Source organism: Molothrus aeneus, chromosome 26 (genome assembly GCF_037042795.1).
Source record: "Molothrus aeneus isolate 106 chromosome 26, BPBGC_Maene_1.0, whole genome shotgun sequence".
NCBI lineage: Eukaryota > Metazoa > Chordata > Aves > Passeriformes > Icteridae > Molothrus > Molothrus aeneus.
The window spans coordinates 2,638,716-2,653,802 of NC_089671.1; the positions used below are offsets into that span (position 1 = coordinate 2,638,716).

The 15,087-nt window shown below is 44.3% G+C and overlaps 1 protein-coding gene across 1 annotated transcript in view; it reads left to right on the forward strand.

The window, feature by feature from the left end:
- The window catches only part of LOC136566684 (ATP-binding cassette sub-family A member 9-like), a 33,669-nt gene that overhangs the window by 16,523 nt on the left and 2,059 nt on the right, over positions 1-15,087 (forward strand). Inside the window, exons 18-35 of the mRNA XM_066565945.1 lie at positions 361-480; positions 1,059-1,218; positions 1,463-1,629; positions 2,053-2,180; positions 2,796-2,933; positions 3,770-3,883; positions 4,399-4,569; positions 4,726-4,839; positions 5,033-5,140; positions 5,707-5,775; positions 6,327-6,418; positions 8,579-8,699; positions 9,620-9,734; positions 9,993-10,084; positions 10,976-11,139; positions 12,223-12,298; positions 12,788-12,882; positions 14,905-15,024. Coding sequence (XP_066422042.1) covers positions 361-480; positions 1,059-1,218; positions 1,463-1,629; positions 2,053-2,180; positions 2,796-2,933; positions 3,770-3,883; positions 4,399-4,569; positions 4,726-4,839; positions 5,033-5,140; positions 5,707-5,775; positions 6,327-6,418; positions 8,579-8,699; positions 9,620-9,734; positions 9,993-10,084; positions 10,976-11,139; positions 12,223-12,298; positions 12,788-12,882; positions 14,905-15,024 — 2,164 coding nt within the window. The remainder of the gene's footprint in view (positions 1-360; positions 481-1,058; positions 1,219-1,462; positions 1,630-2,052; positions 2,181-2,795; positions 2,934-3,769; positions 3,884-4,398; positions 4,570-4,725; positions 4,840-5,032; positions 5,141-5,706; positions 5,776-6,326; positions 6,419-8,578; positions 8,700-9,619; positions 9,735-9,992; positions 10,085-10,975; positions 11,140-12,222; positions 12,299-12,787; positions 12,883-14,904; positions 15,025-15,087) is intronic.

Sequence of the window (15,087 nt, forward strand, 5' to 3'; positions counted from 1 at the left end):
ATAATGTGTGGAATTATGAAGCTGCATAAATATCAGTTTTATAGAAAGCCTTCAGTGCACATGCTAATATTAATGAGGAAGATGAAAAAAAAGAAAATCCACCAACTAATCTACAAACTAAAATCCACTGACCCTCTTCTGTTTTCAGGATGGTCAATGAAAACCAAAACCACTGAATTTTCCACTAGTTACCTCTAAAACACAATAAATTAGTGATGACTTTTACGTCATGGGGGTTAATGACGTGAATGCTGGAACATCCAGTGTTAATTGGCTGAGTTTTTTAATTAAGACTTGCTGAGCCTGTGCTCAGCACGAGCTGTGGTACCTGGGCTGAGCCTGGTTGTTTCTCCTGTCCAGATCTGTTCAGCCACCTGGAGAGCAGCCTCTTGCAGGGGGTGGTGAATTATGAAGTGACCAGGACAACCCTGGAAGATGTTTTCCTGAAGCTGCAGGGTGAGGAAGCCATCGATCCCGAAGGTAAAGCCTTCACTCCCTTCTGCAAGCATGCCATCCGTAAAGTTCCATCTAAATGCGTGTTTTAATTGAATATCTAATCCATTTCTGCTAAATGTCAATATTGATAGGCCTAGAGTGGCTTAGTTGTGTCCCACTTGCCTTCAGTGAGGAACATCATCTTGGAGAAGCCCAAATGATTCTGTCTTGGTTTCCCAAAGGGTTTCAAGTATGAGAATTAAAGCTCATGTTGGAAGGGTATTTATTTACCTTTGAAGGGTTGTACAGCCCAGACCAGGAGGTGGGAAGGGATAAAGTTTGCGGAAGGCACTTCCTAAGGTCAGTGAAGATCTTGGATGTGTTGCCACACCAGCCAGTCTGCATTCACCAGTATAAATTCTGTTCTGGATTAATTACGGCCCCTGTTCTCTGCACTTCTAACTCTTGTCTCTCTAAAAAAAAAAAAAAAAAAGGCAAAAAAAAATTAAACAATTCAAAGCGTCCCTCTGTTCAGAGCAGAAGATCCCTGATGATTGCTGGGGATTAAAAGGTGTCCTTGGAAGGCTCTTTGTGGATAATGGCATTTCATGGTGAACACACAGGAGAGGGAGACCTCGAGGAGAGGGACCAGAACCTCCCGTGGCTCTCCAAGCAGGGCATCCTGGCCATGAGTGGGATGATGCTCTGGAGGCAGCAGGTGTGTGCTGTGCTGAGAATTCACCTGCTCAGACTGAAGCACGATGGAAAGTTCCTCAAGGGCATGTAAGTACAGAAGCTCCCACCTGCCCTGCAGCCCTGGAGCAGCTCAGGAGGGGTTTAAATACTGCTGGAGATGTTTGGAAGCAGAGAATTAGGTGGGAAATGTTTCAAAGGTGCAAAAACAAGGGCAGTCTGGACTTAGCAGGAGAACTCTGGCTTGCTTAAGTTTTAAATTTCCCCATAAATAACACAATTACTTATTGGTGGATTTCCCCTGGCCTCACTTATGGTCTGTTTTTCCATCTAGATTGCTGTTGTTTGGAATATTTATCCTTCCACCACTGATGGTTTTAATGCTGTTTCATCTGTGGCACACCGCCAGCAGCTGGGAAATCACATCTAGCCAGTATTTTCTTCCCACAAAAGAGAAAATTCAAAATAGGTCTACAAACCTCCTCATCTTCAATGACACAGGTGAGGAACAACATGTGAGGCTGACTCACTTTCTGCATCAATGTGAATTTTATTATGATTGACAGAGCAACTTTGCAAATGCCACAGATATACAAAGGAATGTGCATTGAGAGGTGTTTTATTTTGAGCAAAAGGAAATGCAGTCCTAGTGATGATTTAGATGATATGTAAAAGAGTAATGAACCAGGAAATCTTAAAAAAAGGCAATAAAAAAACTAAGTTTGAAACACATATATTTTGTTTGACCAGTTTAAATATATAGAAAAGATATACAAAATATGTGTTTGCTTAGAATCTCAATATTTGGGGTTTTTAACATAACTCTGCTTTGCAAGTAGGAACTTGTTTACATCAAACCCTTTTTATTTAAAGAAAAAAAAATTCCTCTAATGACTCTAATTTCTGTCCTTGACTTGATTTCAGGATCAGAAATCGAGGATTTCATTGCTGCTTTGAAGATTCAAAACATAACCCCAGAAATAACCTCGGAGAAAAACATCACAAGCCTTCCAAATTATAATGGAGCTATAAAAATATCCCTGGAAGGCAAGGTGAGGGATATTTTTTTTTTCCTTCTTTCATCCTGCACATCAACAGGATTTCCTGAGAAGTATTTAAATGAGAGAAATAAACACACCTGTGGCCATCATGTTTTCTGGAAAAATCCCCTTGCCCGGGATTTTTCTCCTGGGGAGCTGAGAAGCCTCAGAGAAAAATGAAAACAATAATTATCTGATTTGCTTCCCCTGTGTTTTGCTGCTTTGGAATGTGTTTGGAGATTGTTTATCCAACAGGTGATTGTTTCATTGGTTTTTGCTGTGGGTTGTTTTCACTCCTTGGCCAATCAGGGCCAAGCTGTGTCGGCACTCCGGAAAGAGTCACGAGTTTTCATTATTATCTTTTTAGCCTTCTGTAAGTATCCTTTCTGTATTCTTTAGTATCGTTTAGTTTAGTATTCTTTAATATAATATAGCATCATAAAATAATAAATTAACCTTCTGAGAACCTGGAGCCAGATTCATCATTCCTGCCTTTGTCTGGGAGCCCTGGAAATACAAGACACACCAGAAAAAGGAGAATATTTTTTTGGTACAATAAGGAGTTTCAGTAGTGCTGCTCCCACCTCTCAGGGACATGAAGGCCTTTTTTTATTTTGACACCTTCAGAGCCGCCAGTTCACGGTGATGTGCAGCCCAGAGCCCATCAACTGCTTCCCTGTGCTGGTGAACATCCTCAGCAACACCTTCCTGCGGCTCTTCAACTCCACCTCCCGCTTCCGCGTCTGGAGCCAGCTCTTCTACACGGTCAGGGTCCCTCCCTGCCATCACCTGGGGCAGCTGGAGGGATGGGGACTGCGCAGCCTGGGGGCTGGGGGAGCAGCTCCCAAGGGCTGAGGGCAGTGGTCCCACTGCTGCTGGTTCCTGGGGGTGTTTAATGGGGATTTTTCCAAGGGTTCTGTGGGGTTTCGGTACCGTGAGGAATTGGTGCTGTTTGGAGAGGATTGGGATTGTTCTTGGAGAAGTTTCAGGGTGATCTACTTGTGGCCTTCCAGTCCCTGATGGAAAGATGGAGAGAGGCTGTTTACGAGGGCAGTGACAGGGCAAAGGGGAATGGCTTCCCACTGAGCCAGATTGGTTCAGATTGGATTTAGGAGGAAAATGTTCCCTGGGAGGGTGGGGAAGCCCTGGCACAGGTGCCCAGAGAAGCTGTGGCTGCCCCTGGACCCCTGGAGGTGTCCAAGGACAGTTTGGACAGGGCTTGGAGCCACCTGGAATAGTGGAAGGTGTCCCTGCCCACAGCAGGGGTGGAATGAGATGGGCTTTAAGGTCCTTTCCAGCCAGCCCATGCTGATGAGCGTGGTGGGAATACAACAGTGATCTTTGCAAACCACACCTTTCCTCAGCAACAAAAAGCTGGTCTCCATCCTCAACAATTTACAGTAACCCAAATTCTTTCTGCAAATTCTAGGATGCTAAATGTCATTATTTTGTTCTTTTTACCTTGTTTTCTGTTCTTATACACCACTGATTTAGCATTAGTGCTCTTGCTCACTGCTGTGTTCAACCATCCCATGAGCGTTGAGCCAGGCAGATTTTCCCTGGGCAGCATCAGCCGTGGATGACTGAATTTCCCCCCACAGGGAGAAAACCCAGAGCTGAAGCATTACATTTTTTTTGGCTTATTCACCTACCTGCTGGTTTTGTCTGCTGGTTTGCCTCCTCTCTTTGCGATGAGCAGCGTGGAGGATTACAAGGTAAAGAGCACAAGGAGTGAATGCAATGCAAAATATCCGGAGAGCACCAGTGGGGAGGCCCTGGCACAGGTGCCCAGAGCAGCTGTGGCTGCCCCTGGATCCCTGGAAGTGTCCAAAGCCAGGCTGGACAGGCTGGGAGCAGCCTGGAACAGTGGAAGGTGTTCCTGCCATGGCAGGGATGATCTTTAAGGTCCCTTCCAACCCAAACCATTCCATGATTCTGTGGTTTCTAGGTAGGATGATAGAAGAAAATCAGTCAGATCAGTACCAAAGTGCACTTCTCTGCATCCCAGGGAGCCAGCTGGGGCTCACAGTAATGTGGATGTTAATAAAGCTTTTGAGATCTGAATGATTTAATTTTCTTTTCATTTTAGGAATGACGTGGTTTTAAACAAATGGTTGAACTGAGAATTGGAAGTGCTCAGAAAGGAGAGGAAGGGAGGAGCAAGGGAATAGAGAAGGAGCAGGGCTGATGTTTTAGACTCTCCCTTTTCTCACTTTTGTCATTTTTGCAGCTCCAGGCTCGCTCCCAGCTGCGGCTCGCGGGGCTCTTCCCCTCAGCCTACTGGTGTGGGCAGGCTCTGGTGGACATCCCCTTCTTCTGGAGCCTGATGTGCCTCATGTTCGGGCTCCTGGTGCTCTTCACCCGCATCTGCCCCTTGGAGACCCGTGCTGTGCTGACCCTGGTGAGCTCTGGGCAAAATGGGTGAATGGGAACAGCTCCCTGCCTTCATTTCACTGCAGGATTTGGCTTTAGAGAGTTTATTTGCAATGGGCTTCTCTGGGCAGGTTGTCATGTGTCCAGAGGCACCTCCTGGTCACTGATGTCTCTCTCTCTCCAGCTCGTTTGCATCTTTGGTTATGGAATATCTCTTGTCCTCTTCGTTTATTTAATGGCCTTCAAATTTCACGTGGGGCGAAGCAATCGTTACATTTGGTCCTTAACCTTCATTTTGGTAAGTGAGGAGCAGCTTCACTCTGAAATGTTTGATTTACACACCTTGCCACTTGGAGCTTTGTTTCAAATTTGCATCAGTAAATTTCAGTTTATATCAATATTCAGCAGAATAACCTGAATCACTGACAAATATCCTGTTTTTTTAGCATTAATACATTAGTGTTGTAAATCGTTTTTCTGCTTTATTCCAGGTGAGTTATGTTGCTTTTATGCACAGTGATCATCATGAAGTGCTGTACTACATCTGTATGCTGATCCCTATGTTTCCCCCTGTGGGCTGGATCATGTTCTCTGGACTAGTAAGCAAAACACATCCTACTAAATTCAATAATTATCCTAATGGTGCAAAAACTGGCAAAGCAAGAGGCACTTCCCAAATTCCCAGTCATAAAGAGAGAGTGGGAAAAGAAAAAGGAGTTCCAGGCTGTTGAGTGAGAGAAGAGGCTGAGATTTGACCTGTTAATCCTCTGTTTGATTGGGATGTTTTTGGTTTGTTTAGTCACTAAGAGCTGTTACAGTGGCTGTATGTTGGCAGCAGGGGTGGGATGGGAGGGGAAAGTGTTGGAATGGGAAAACCAGGAGGGAAGAAGTGAGATGGGAGAAGGCCAAAGACCTGGGAAGAGAGAAGCAGTGATGGAAAAGGTCAACTTAACCTGGCTGATTTGAGGCCTCTGAATTTCTGTAGCCAAGGAAGCCACAACCCCTTGAGGCAGTAAGAACCAAAGGAAAAAAATGCAGATCAAAGCTCCTTTATCCTGTCCTGAAGAAAAGCTAAACATCCCTACCTGCCCCACTTGCTCTGACCCTGCCCTGAGACACACCGTGCTGAGGAGTTTTCTAATTGACTCATCTCCTTTTCTTCCAGAACTTCCTCATGTACCACGATTTCACCATTTTTGAGACATGGAATTACATCTACATGCCTGTCTTTGCAGTAAGGAGGGACTTGGAGATGGTTGCTTGGGCAGGGGCGACTGTCACTGATGCAGTGGGCTTGCACTGGGCTTGTAAACTCTCCCCATAAAGAAAGGATGGGGTTTGTAGTCAAAATTTCCCATTAAGTGTTGGCAGGGGAGGCAAATTCCAATAAATCCTGAGCTTGTGCCTGATGTGGCCCTTGGATGCTGCAGAAGTGGGGCAGGGGCTTAAGTGGAGCTCATGTAGAAGGCAGAGATATCATTAATAAAGTGATCATGCCAATGCTGCTGCCACAAAAGGATGAGAGGATCTCCCATCCCATGGGGTGTCTGCTGGGGTGCAGGTGGATTATCTGGGCTAGAGCTGCTGTAAGAAATCAAGGCTTTTGCAAATGATCTGCATATCAGAGAGCAATGTCTGCAAAGCATCAATTTGGCTCCTTGCCCCTGCAGACCTTTCAACAGCTGCAATTAATGGGATGGGTTACTGCATCCCTTTATAATTAAAATTAACAGGGTGTGTTGTTACCTTGTCTGCACCCAAACCTAATGAGTGTCTGCTTTTCAGCCATATGTCCACTCTGTGATTTTTGCTTTCCTCCTGCGCTGTTTGGAGATGAGATATGGAGAAGCAGTCCCAGGGCTTGATCCCATTTTCAGGTGGGTCCCAGGGAATCCTTGTGAGCCACAGCTGTCCCAGTCTGCAGGGTGGGCTTGGAGCTGCACAGCCTCCTGACAGCAGGGGGGAAAACGTGTTATGAGAAAAATGTTTGTTAGCATGTGGATAAAGTTCGTATTTTTAATTGTTTCTGTGTCCTTGAGAGGACAAAAATTGTGATTTCAGCCTTTTTTTAAGGCTCATAGCTGTGATTTCAGGGCGTTTCCCTACAGGGGGTAAATTTTAGTTCCAATTTGAAAAAGAAAAGTTTTAACTCCTTTTCAAAGGTGCCAGTGTTGCTCCAAAGAGGAATGAGAATTTCCCTAAATCTTGATCAGCGTGTCCAAGTGCTCCCTGCTTAAGTGTCACCAACAACAAGTGACCTGAGTGACATGAGAGAAGATTTATAAAAAGTATTTAATTACCAAACACTATGTGGTTTTGGTTAATTGGTTAATTTGGTAATTTGGTAAAATGTCCCAAAAAAGGTAAAACTTGGTAACATTTGTAATTGGGTTAAATGCCCAAATTGCTTTGCAAACCTGCCACATGTATTTTAATTCTCCTTGACCAGATGATTGGAATGTCTGGAGCAGGGAACCAGTCAATAATTAAAGATGAAGGAGAAGCTGAAGCTGGCCTTTATTTTCTCAGCCATGCCAGTGAGGTTTTGCTTTTCCTCCCCAGGAATAAATTCTTGAGCAAACCCCATCAGGGGAACAGCTCAGTGATCCTTGTGTGTCCCTTCCAACTCTGAGCCTGTGAGCTCCCCAAGGGCAAATAAATTTTGGGTTTCATTGGTGCTGCCAACTAAATAAATTTAAGGGACCACACTTTAGGTGGGAGCCCTGCAATAAATTTAAAACGTGGCAGCACTAAAAGTGTGATCCTTTAAACACATTTTACTGCCCCAGAGGTTTGGGGCTTATCAAAAACACTTATCTGGCAAAATCTGGGCCTGGAAGGTGCCATTTCGCAGGTTCTTATCTAATGTTTGTGTCACCAGCTTCAACCTCAGCTGGCAGAAAAGTATTAAATTAAAAAAAAAAAAATAGGGAATTTGAGGCTTCGAGGCAATTTTATTTATTTCCTTCCTGTCACTGTGGTGGGTAGTTCAGGCCCCAGTCTGTGCACTGGGAGATAAATTTGAAAACTATTATACTTATTTCTAGATATAAGTATCCATTTATGTCCTCTCTATACTGGGAAAAAACTTATAAATGCAAACCTTTTTGGAAGTGATTCCCAGTGAAAGCATCTCTCCTCCTCTGTGGGAAAAGGATTTGTAGAAAAAGTTTAAGATTTGGCAGAAGGCTCACATAGTGTGTATCTGTGTGTAAACTTTGATATAAGAAATACTGACTTAGAAATGTTATAGAATAGATATTGTTGAGAGAGAAATTGAACTAGAAATAAGTTTTAGAACATGGTTTTGCAAATAAGACTAGATGCTTTAGGGAAATAGAACTATGAAAGATGTATTGTAGTAGGATTCAGAAGGGGTAATTTGTCACAGACATCTTGTATGAAAAATCCTTTCCTTAGGATTTTTTCCTCCTGAGAAGCTGAGAGGCCTCAGGAACCAAATGTAAACATTGATTATCTGCTGCTGTGGAATGCAACAGGTGCATCTGGGATTGGTCTCGTGGGGTTGTTTCTAATTAATGGCCAACCACAGTCAGCTGGCTCAGACTCTCCGTCCAAGCCACAAACCTTTGTTATCATTCTTTCTTTTGCTATTCTTAGGATTTCCTCAGAAGGCTAGCTTTCTTCTATTCTTTTAGTATAGTTTTAATAAAATATATATCATGAATAATAAATCAAGCCTTCTGAAACATGGAGTCAGAGCCTCCTCTCTTCCCTCATCCTCAGACCCCTGTGAACACGGTCACAGTAATTTTAGATGATTAGACATTGAGATGATTAGACATGATGTTAAGACATTTATAATACAGTGTGGTCAAAGTTGATAGGTTAAGAAATGCTTATAGTGTTTTGTAATTAGGAAATAGTTGGCTTCTGATTGTGATGTTGTGAATTAGAACATCTGTATTGTCTCAGCCTTCACGAGACTGAAAATGGAATAAAGTTTTTAAAACGCCCCTCAGTTTGCCCCATCTGTGGGTCAGAAAAGGGCTTAGTCTGACCCTGCTGCACTCTAGGATCCAGCAGAGAAGGGAGGAGCCCCAGCAGAACAAGGAGCCCCCCGGAGAGGAGCCCCCCGAGGTGCAGGCGGAGCGGGACCGCGTGCGCGCCGCGCTGGCCTCGCTGCAGCACGAGCAGGTGAGCCCACACCCAGCCCTCTGCATGCTCTGCTCCATCCTCCATCATCTTCATTCTCACATCTGCCTCTGCTTTCTTAGCTCATGCACTCAGATGTTGTCAGAGCCCAGGAAATCCCTCTGGCTGCCCCGGAGGACTCAAAACCCTGACGGGGGCTCAGAGACCTTGGCACAGAGGCCAAGACCCCTGCGCCTTTGATTTTGACCCATGGAAAAAATTACCAACCTTATATGAAGATCTACAAGCCACAAAAGTTTAAGTAGAATGATAGTGAATTTATCACAAGGTGAAAAGTAGAATTTTGAGGTTTTTAGAATGGTGGCTCGAAGTCCCAAGACAGAAGAATTTGAGCGTGCCCTTATCCTTCTTCTTTCTTCTTCCCAGCCTCCGTGCTCTAAGTGATGTTGGCACTTTTAGATTAGTTTAAGGTAGAAACTCACTGTCCAACATAAGTGATAAGTGTTAAAAAGTTATTGTAATTAATTACATGTAGTTTTTAGTATAAAAGACAGCACTGCCTCTGGGGGTGGCCAGTGTGCCTCAACCTGACCTGACCTCAGCGAGTCAGAAAAAGAATGTTATAAATAAGAAATAATAAACAACTTTGAGAATGAGAACAGATAGAAAAGAGACTTGTACATATCTCAGAGTCACTCTGACCAGCAGAAATCCCAAGAAGATGTGATCTCACCGTCCAGCCCACGGTCACCCTGGCACCACAAGGACTTTAGTTGGCCCTGTTATTTTTATTCCCATCCTGCATATTTTCCTGTTTTGGTTTTTTATTTTTTAACCTCTGTTTCATGGCTTTTTAATTTAGAAATTTTCTCTTTTTCAAAGTCCTGCTTAATGGTAAGAAGAGATCAGCTGTCTCGTGGGGTAGGAGGAGAATTTTTATTTCCCTCTCTGTCTCTTCACAGGACTTGGTTGTTGTCAACAGTTTGCGCAAGGAATACGAAGTCAAGACAGCCACTTCCATCTTCAAGAAAAAGAAGAAACTTGCTGTCAAAAACCTCTCTTTTGGTGTTAAAAGAGGTTCAAGTACTTTTCTGCACTCCCTGTAATATAAATGACTAAAATCTAAAGGGAAGGCCTCGTTTGGAGGCAATGTTTTTGTTAGAATTTTCTTGTAGGCATTGAGACCTGACACTCTGGGCTCCTGCATTCAAAGTTTTAATTTATGGGCATAAAACAACCCTTTCTCCTACTGTACTTTTAAATGTTACATGGAATGCAGGGGAGCAGTCATATGACCAGTAAATATTATTAACAGTTGTTGCATTTTTGTTCCAGGAGAAGTCTTAGGTCTGTTAGGACCCAACGGAGCAGGGAAAAGCACAACTCTGAACATGATTTCTGGAGGTGTAGCAGTGACTGCTGGGGAGGTAGGTGGCTCCTTGGAGCAGCTGCAGAAATAACCTTGATGCATTTATAAATTAAAACTGTGATAAGGCAAGCCAGCAAAATCTTCCTACAACCAGGGGATGTTTGGATGTTTATGTACAATTTATGTGTCCTGGATATTTACAGAGCTGAGAAAAAGTGTTGATTTATGCCAAGCATAAATTCTAGTGTTCATCAAAGTCAGTGTTACAGATTTAAGAGTTTGAGCAACAGGAAATCTTCAGCTGGCATTGGAAACCCATTGTGAAATGTCTCGAGCCCTGTAAGAATTGTTGACATCTAAAATACCCCAAAAATAACACTCTCCATAAACAGCCTTGCAAAACCAGGAAATTGAAAACGAATGTGAGCAGTGTTGGGCCAGTGACAATCCATCATTAATTGCGTGCAGAATGATTAATGGCATGTGCTGGGGGAGGGGAAATGCCATTGCTCTTACAGATTTGGGACTGAAGGTTGGAAATAGAAAAGTATTACTAGGAAAAGACAGGCTGGTGTTGGTAATATCACCCAAAGTGAAAAAGCAGATGGAGCAGCATCCCCCTGCTCATGGAGGGTGACCACTCCCAAGTGGCTGCTGACCACTCAACTGCTTGCCTTGGCCAGTTGGATGGGGCTTGGAGCAACCTGGGCTGGTGGGAGGTGTCCCTGCCCATTGTAGGGGTGGGATGGGCTCTGAGATACCTCCCACCAAAGCCCCCTGTGATTGTGTGACCCCACAACTGCAGAGCTGTGTCTGTGCAGGTGCTGCTTGGGGCCCTGGGCTGGTGGGAGGTGTCCCTGCCCATTTTAGGGGTGGGGTGGGATGAGCTCTGAGGTATCTCCCACCCAAGGGATTGTGTGACCCCACAACCGGAGCTGTGTCTGTGCAGGTGCTGCTCAGGGGCCAGGATGAAGCCCTCCCGTGCCCAGGGTCCCTGGGCTGGTGCCCACAGCAGGACCCACTCTGGCCACACCTGACAGTGCTGCAGCACCTGGAGGCCTTCACTGCCATCAGGGGAATGAGGGAGGAAGATGCTGCTCTTGCCATCAGCTGGTAGGAAGCCAAATGATCTCATCTGTTGGTTCTCCCTCCCTCCTGAGGTGGGGAGCCTTCCAGCCTGTCTGTCGCTGCTGGAAAGGAAGGGTTGGGACTGTTTTCAAGCTCAGAATGATTTATTGCTCAGATAAAAATCATTCTCAGAGGCCATGAGATGTTAGAGGAGCAAGCATTTGGCCATAGCTCAAGAGTAGTCACCAGTTTCTTCACTACAAGGCAATATAGAACTTTCTAAACCAATGGACAGTTGCCACTGTCCATTAATTTATTATATTATAGAATTTTATTTTGCTTTTATAATCTATCACCTTACTCCTGCTGCAGTGCAGATACTTTTGTCTTATGGCTTCTGTCTCACTTGCACACAAATGCTTCTGTTATAACTTCTAAACTCTCAGCTTATTCCATACAACCCCACCCTTATTATAAGTCCTTCACCATCTTATCAATACAGTTTCTTACTTACTTAAGGCATATTCTCACCTACAGCTATAGAAATATAAATTTATATTTATGGTTTTTCTGCTTAATATCTGTGCGTTGTATTTTTGCATCAATCTAAGCTTCTTCCAAGGCTGTAGATTAAATCCTTCGGTGTCTGTGGAAGCTTCTGTGTTTCTGATTCCCACACCACCCCAATCACTCTGTGATTTTATAGGGTGGGGAGGGGTTTCTCTGTTAACAAAGCTGGCTCGTGTGGTTAAGAGACAACATCTTCAATGCCTCTCCCCTTAGAGAGGGGCTTCTCCTGATGAGGTCTGCTATTTTATACTGTTCTCAGTCCCTTGCCTATGAAGATTGTAGCCCAAGTTTACCTGGGAAAATTCAGAAAAAAAAAAATCAAACTTGTCTCAGTTCATGGCTAGTTGCATGAGTGACACTTCTCTCATTAGCTGCACTTCCTGCCTTGAATTTCTGCAAAAATTCCTCCATTTAACATCCAAGTTAGGAGCAGAATCCCCAAGTAACCCAAGGTGATGGATATCAACCAAAACATGTCAGTGTTCCTCAGCACCCCTGACCACCAAGGTTGCACGCCAAGATGGTCATTTGAGGCTTTTCCCTTTCCATTCCCCACAGCATAGGAAGGACCTTGGATCTCCTGAAGCATTTCAGGACCCCAGCAAGGAGTTTATCTGCTGGAGAAGCCAGAAAGGTACGTGTTGGATTTGCTACTTCCCCAAACCCTGCTCGCTCTTTCTTGGACGTGGTGCAGAGGAAAACTTCAGCTGAGTGGGTTCCTGGCATTATTAATTTTCATCAATACCTTTTGAATCCATCCTGGCAGGATTCCCTGCCTCCTCCTCACCCCCTTTTCCCCTTCTTCTGCACTGTGTGCTTAATAAGTGCTGACCACAAATTGGATTTACAATCACCTCTTCACGCCCCACCACCTTCATCTTCCAGTAAATGGGATGGAAAACCACTTTGACATCTTTGGCAGGCTCAGGGGTTCTGGGGAAATCTGATTTTGAGAGATTAAAACATTAACTGAGAACACCTGAAGTGGGATTTTTTTTAAATCCCTCTTCCTTTTGTACTTTGGAATCAAGAGCTTCAGCTTTGAAAAAATTCACAGGGATTAAGGTTCACCAGTTTTGCAGGTAAACAAAAGAGCCCTGACCTGATGTTGTTCCCATTCCAGCTGTCGTTTGCTCTGAGCATCCTGGGAGGCCCAGCAGTGATGCTTTGGGATGAGCCCTCCGTGAGCGTGGACCCCAAAGGGCAGCGCCGCATGTGGTGAGCAGCCCTGGCCTGGCAGGAAGGGGAATCTGGGACAGGTTTAACAGGATGAGCTCACCCATCATTGCAGGAACTCTTGGGCAGGCAGAGGTGACAGTGGAGGTCTGACATTTCCCTTTTTCCCAATGCCCAGGGCATGGGGAGAGCTTGCTGAGCTCCTCACTCAGCTGGCAGCAAGCCCTGTAACATAATGGTCATTAATACACCCCAAAAAATTACCCCATCATGGTTATTAATACATCCCAAAAGGTGACCCCATCATGGTCATTAATACACCTCAAAAATGACCCCATCATGGTCATTAATACATCCAAAAAAATGACCCCATCATGGTCATTAATACATCCCAAAAGGTGACCCCATCATGGTCATTAATACACCTCAAAAATGACCCCATCATGGTCATTAATACATCCAAAAAAAATGACCCCATCATGGTCATTAATACATCCCAAAAGGTGACCCCATCATGGTCATTAATACACCTCAAAAATGACCCCATCATGGTCATTAATACATCCCAAAAGGTGACCCCATCATGGTCATTAATACACCTCAAAAATGACCCCATCATGGTCATTAATACATCCAAAAAAATGACCCCATCATGGTCATTAATACATCCCAAAAGGTGACCCCATCATGGTCATTAATACACCTCAAAAATGACCCCATCATGGTCATTAATACATCCAAAAAAATGACCCCATCATGGTCATTAATACATCCCAAAAGGTGACCCCATCATGGTCATTAATACACCTCAAAAATGACCCCATCATGGTCATTAATACATCCCAAAAGGTGACCCCATCATGGTCATTAATACACCTCAAAAATGACCCCATCATGGTCATTAATACACCCCAAAAAATGACCCCATCATGGTTATTAATACAGCCAAAAAAATGACCCCATAATGGTGATTAATACACCCCAAAAAATGAACCCATCATGGTCATTAATACATCCCAAAAATGACCCCAGCATGGTCATTAATACACCCCAAAAAATGACCCCATCATGGTCATTAATACACCCCAAAAGATGACCCCATATTGGTCATTAATACACCCCAAAAAATGAACCCATAATGGTCATTAATACACCCCAAAAAAATCTCATTAGGCACCAGCTGAACCCATGCATTTGGTACAAAAGCCCAAATTTCTGTTTTCTTCAGAGCAAGGGAAGAAAGGGAAGAATTTGTAGGAAGTCCTCCCTTGAGTCATTCAGGGCTGGTGTTTGCTTTTGCTTTTCATCAGTGCAAAATTTGGAGGGATGCTGACATGACAAATTACAACATAGCAGTGGCATCCAGGTCATCTTTAAACGAGAAAACTGATGTTTTTTAAATAGTTCTCTGCTTTTTAATAACTTTAAAAAGTTGTTTCTAGGGAGGGAGACAGACCAGTGTTGGAGTCTTGGATGCCGAGAATTTTAAACTTTCTGTGCTGAAGGGCACAGACCCACAAGAAAATACTGTAATTGACCTGAGGCTGTGGAGAAGGCTTCCAAAATTGATTGATAGCCCTGGGATTACGGGTGTGGAGTTTGATTAGAAGTTTGTAATATCACAGGGTGGAAAACTCAGAGTTTGGGGTTTTAGAATATAGTAATATATAGAGAGCAAGATGGAGGTTTTAGAGTGGAGGCTGCTCCTTCACCTTCTTCTCCATGGGTTTGGGTGGTTTTGTGTACTTGGACAGAAAAGTCTGTGGACTTTGAGTGACCAGCTATTGAGTTAAAAGTGAAAATAATTTAGGTGTCATTCCTTAATTGGATAGTTTGGCCTCAAAAGACCTTGTGTAGAAAGATAGTTAGCCATTGTGTAGCTTGTTAGTAGAATGCTGTAGAACTGATGACTTTTAATATCGATAAGAAATAACAAACATCTAAACCTGAACACGAAGTACCACCTGTAGCGCTTCAATCCCCGCCTTGGCAGGGGCAGAAAAAGGAGCCGGGAGATTCTCTGTGGCTGTTCCCGCGAAGTGACTGCGGTCCCTCTGTTGGCAGGAGGATGCTGGAGGCCTCCGTGAGGAGCAGGGAGAGGGCAGCCATCCTGTGCACGCAGTCCCTGCCGGAGGCGGCGGCGATCTGCGACCGCGTGGCCGTCCTGGCGTGCGGCCGGCTCCGGTGGGCACGGCAGCTGGGGCTGGGCTGGGCCTGGGGCTAGCTTGGATTAGTTTGGGGTTAACC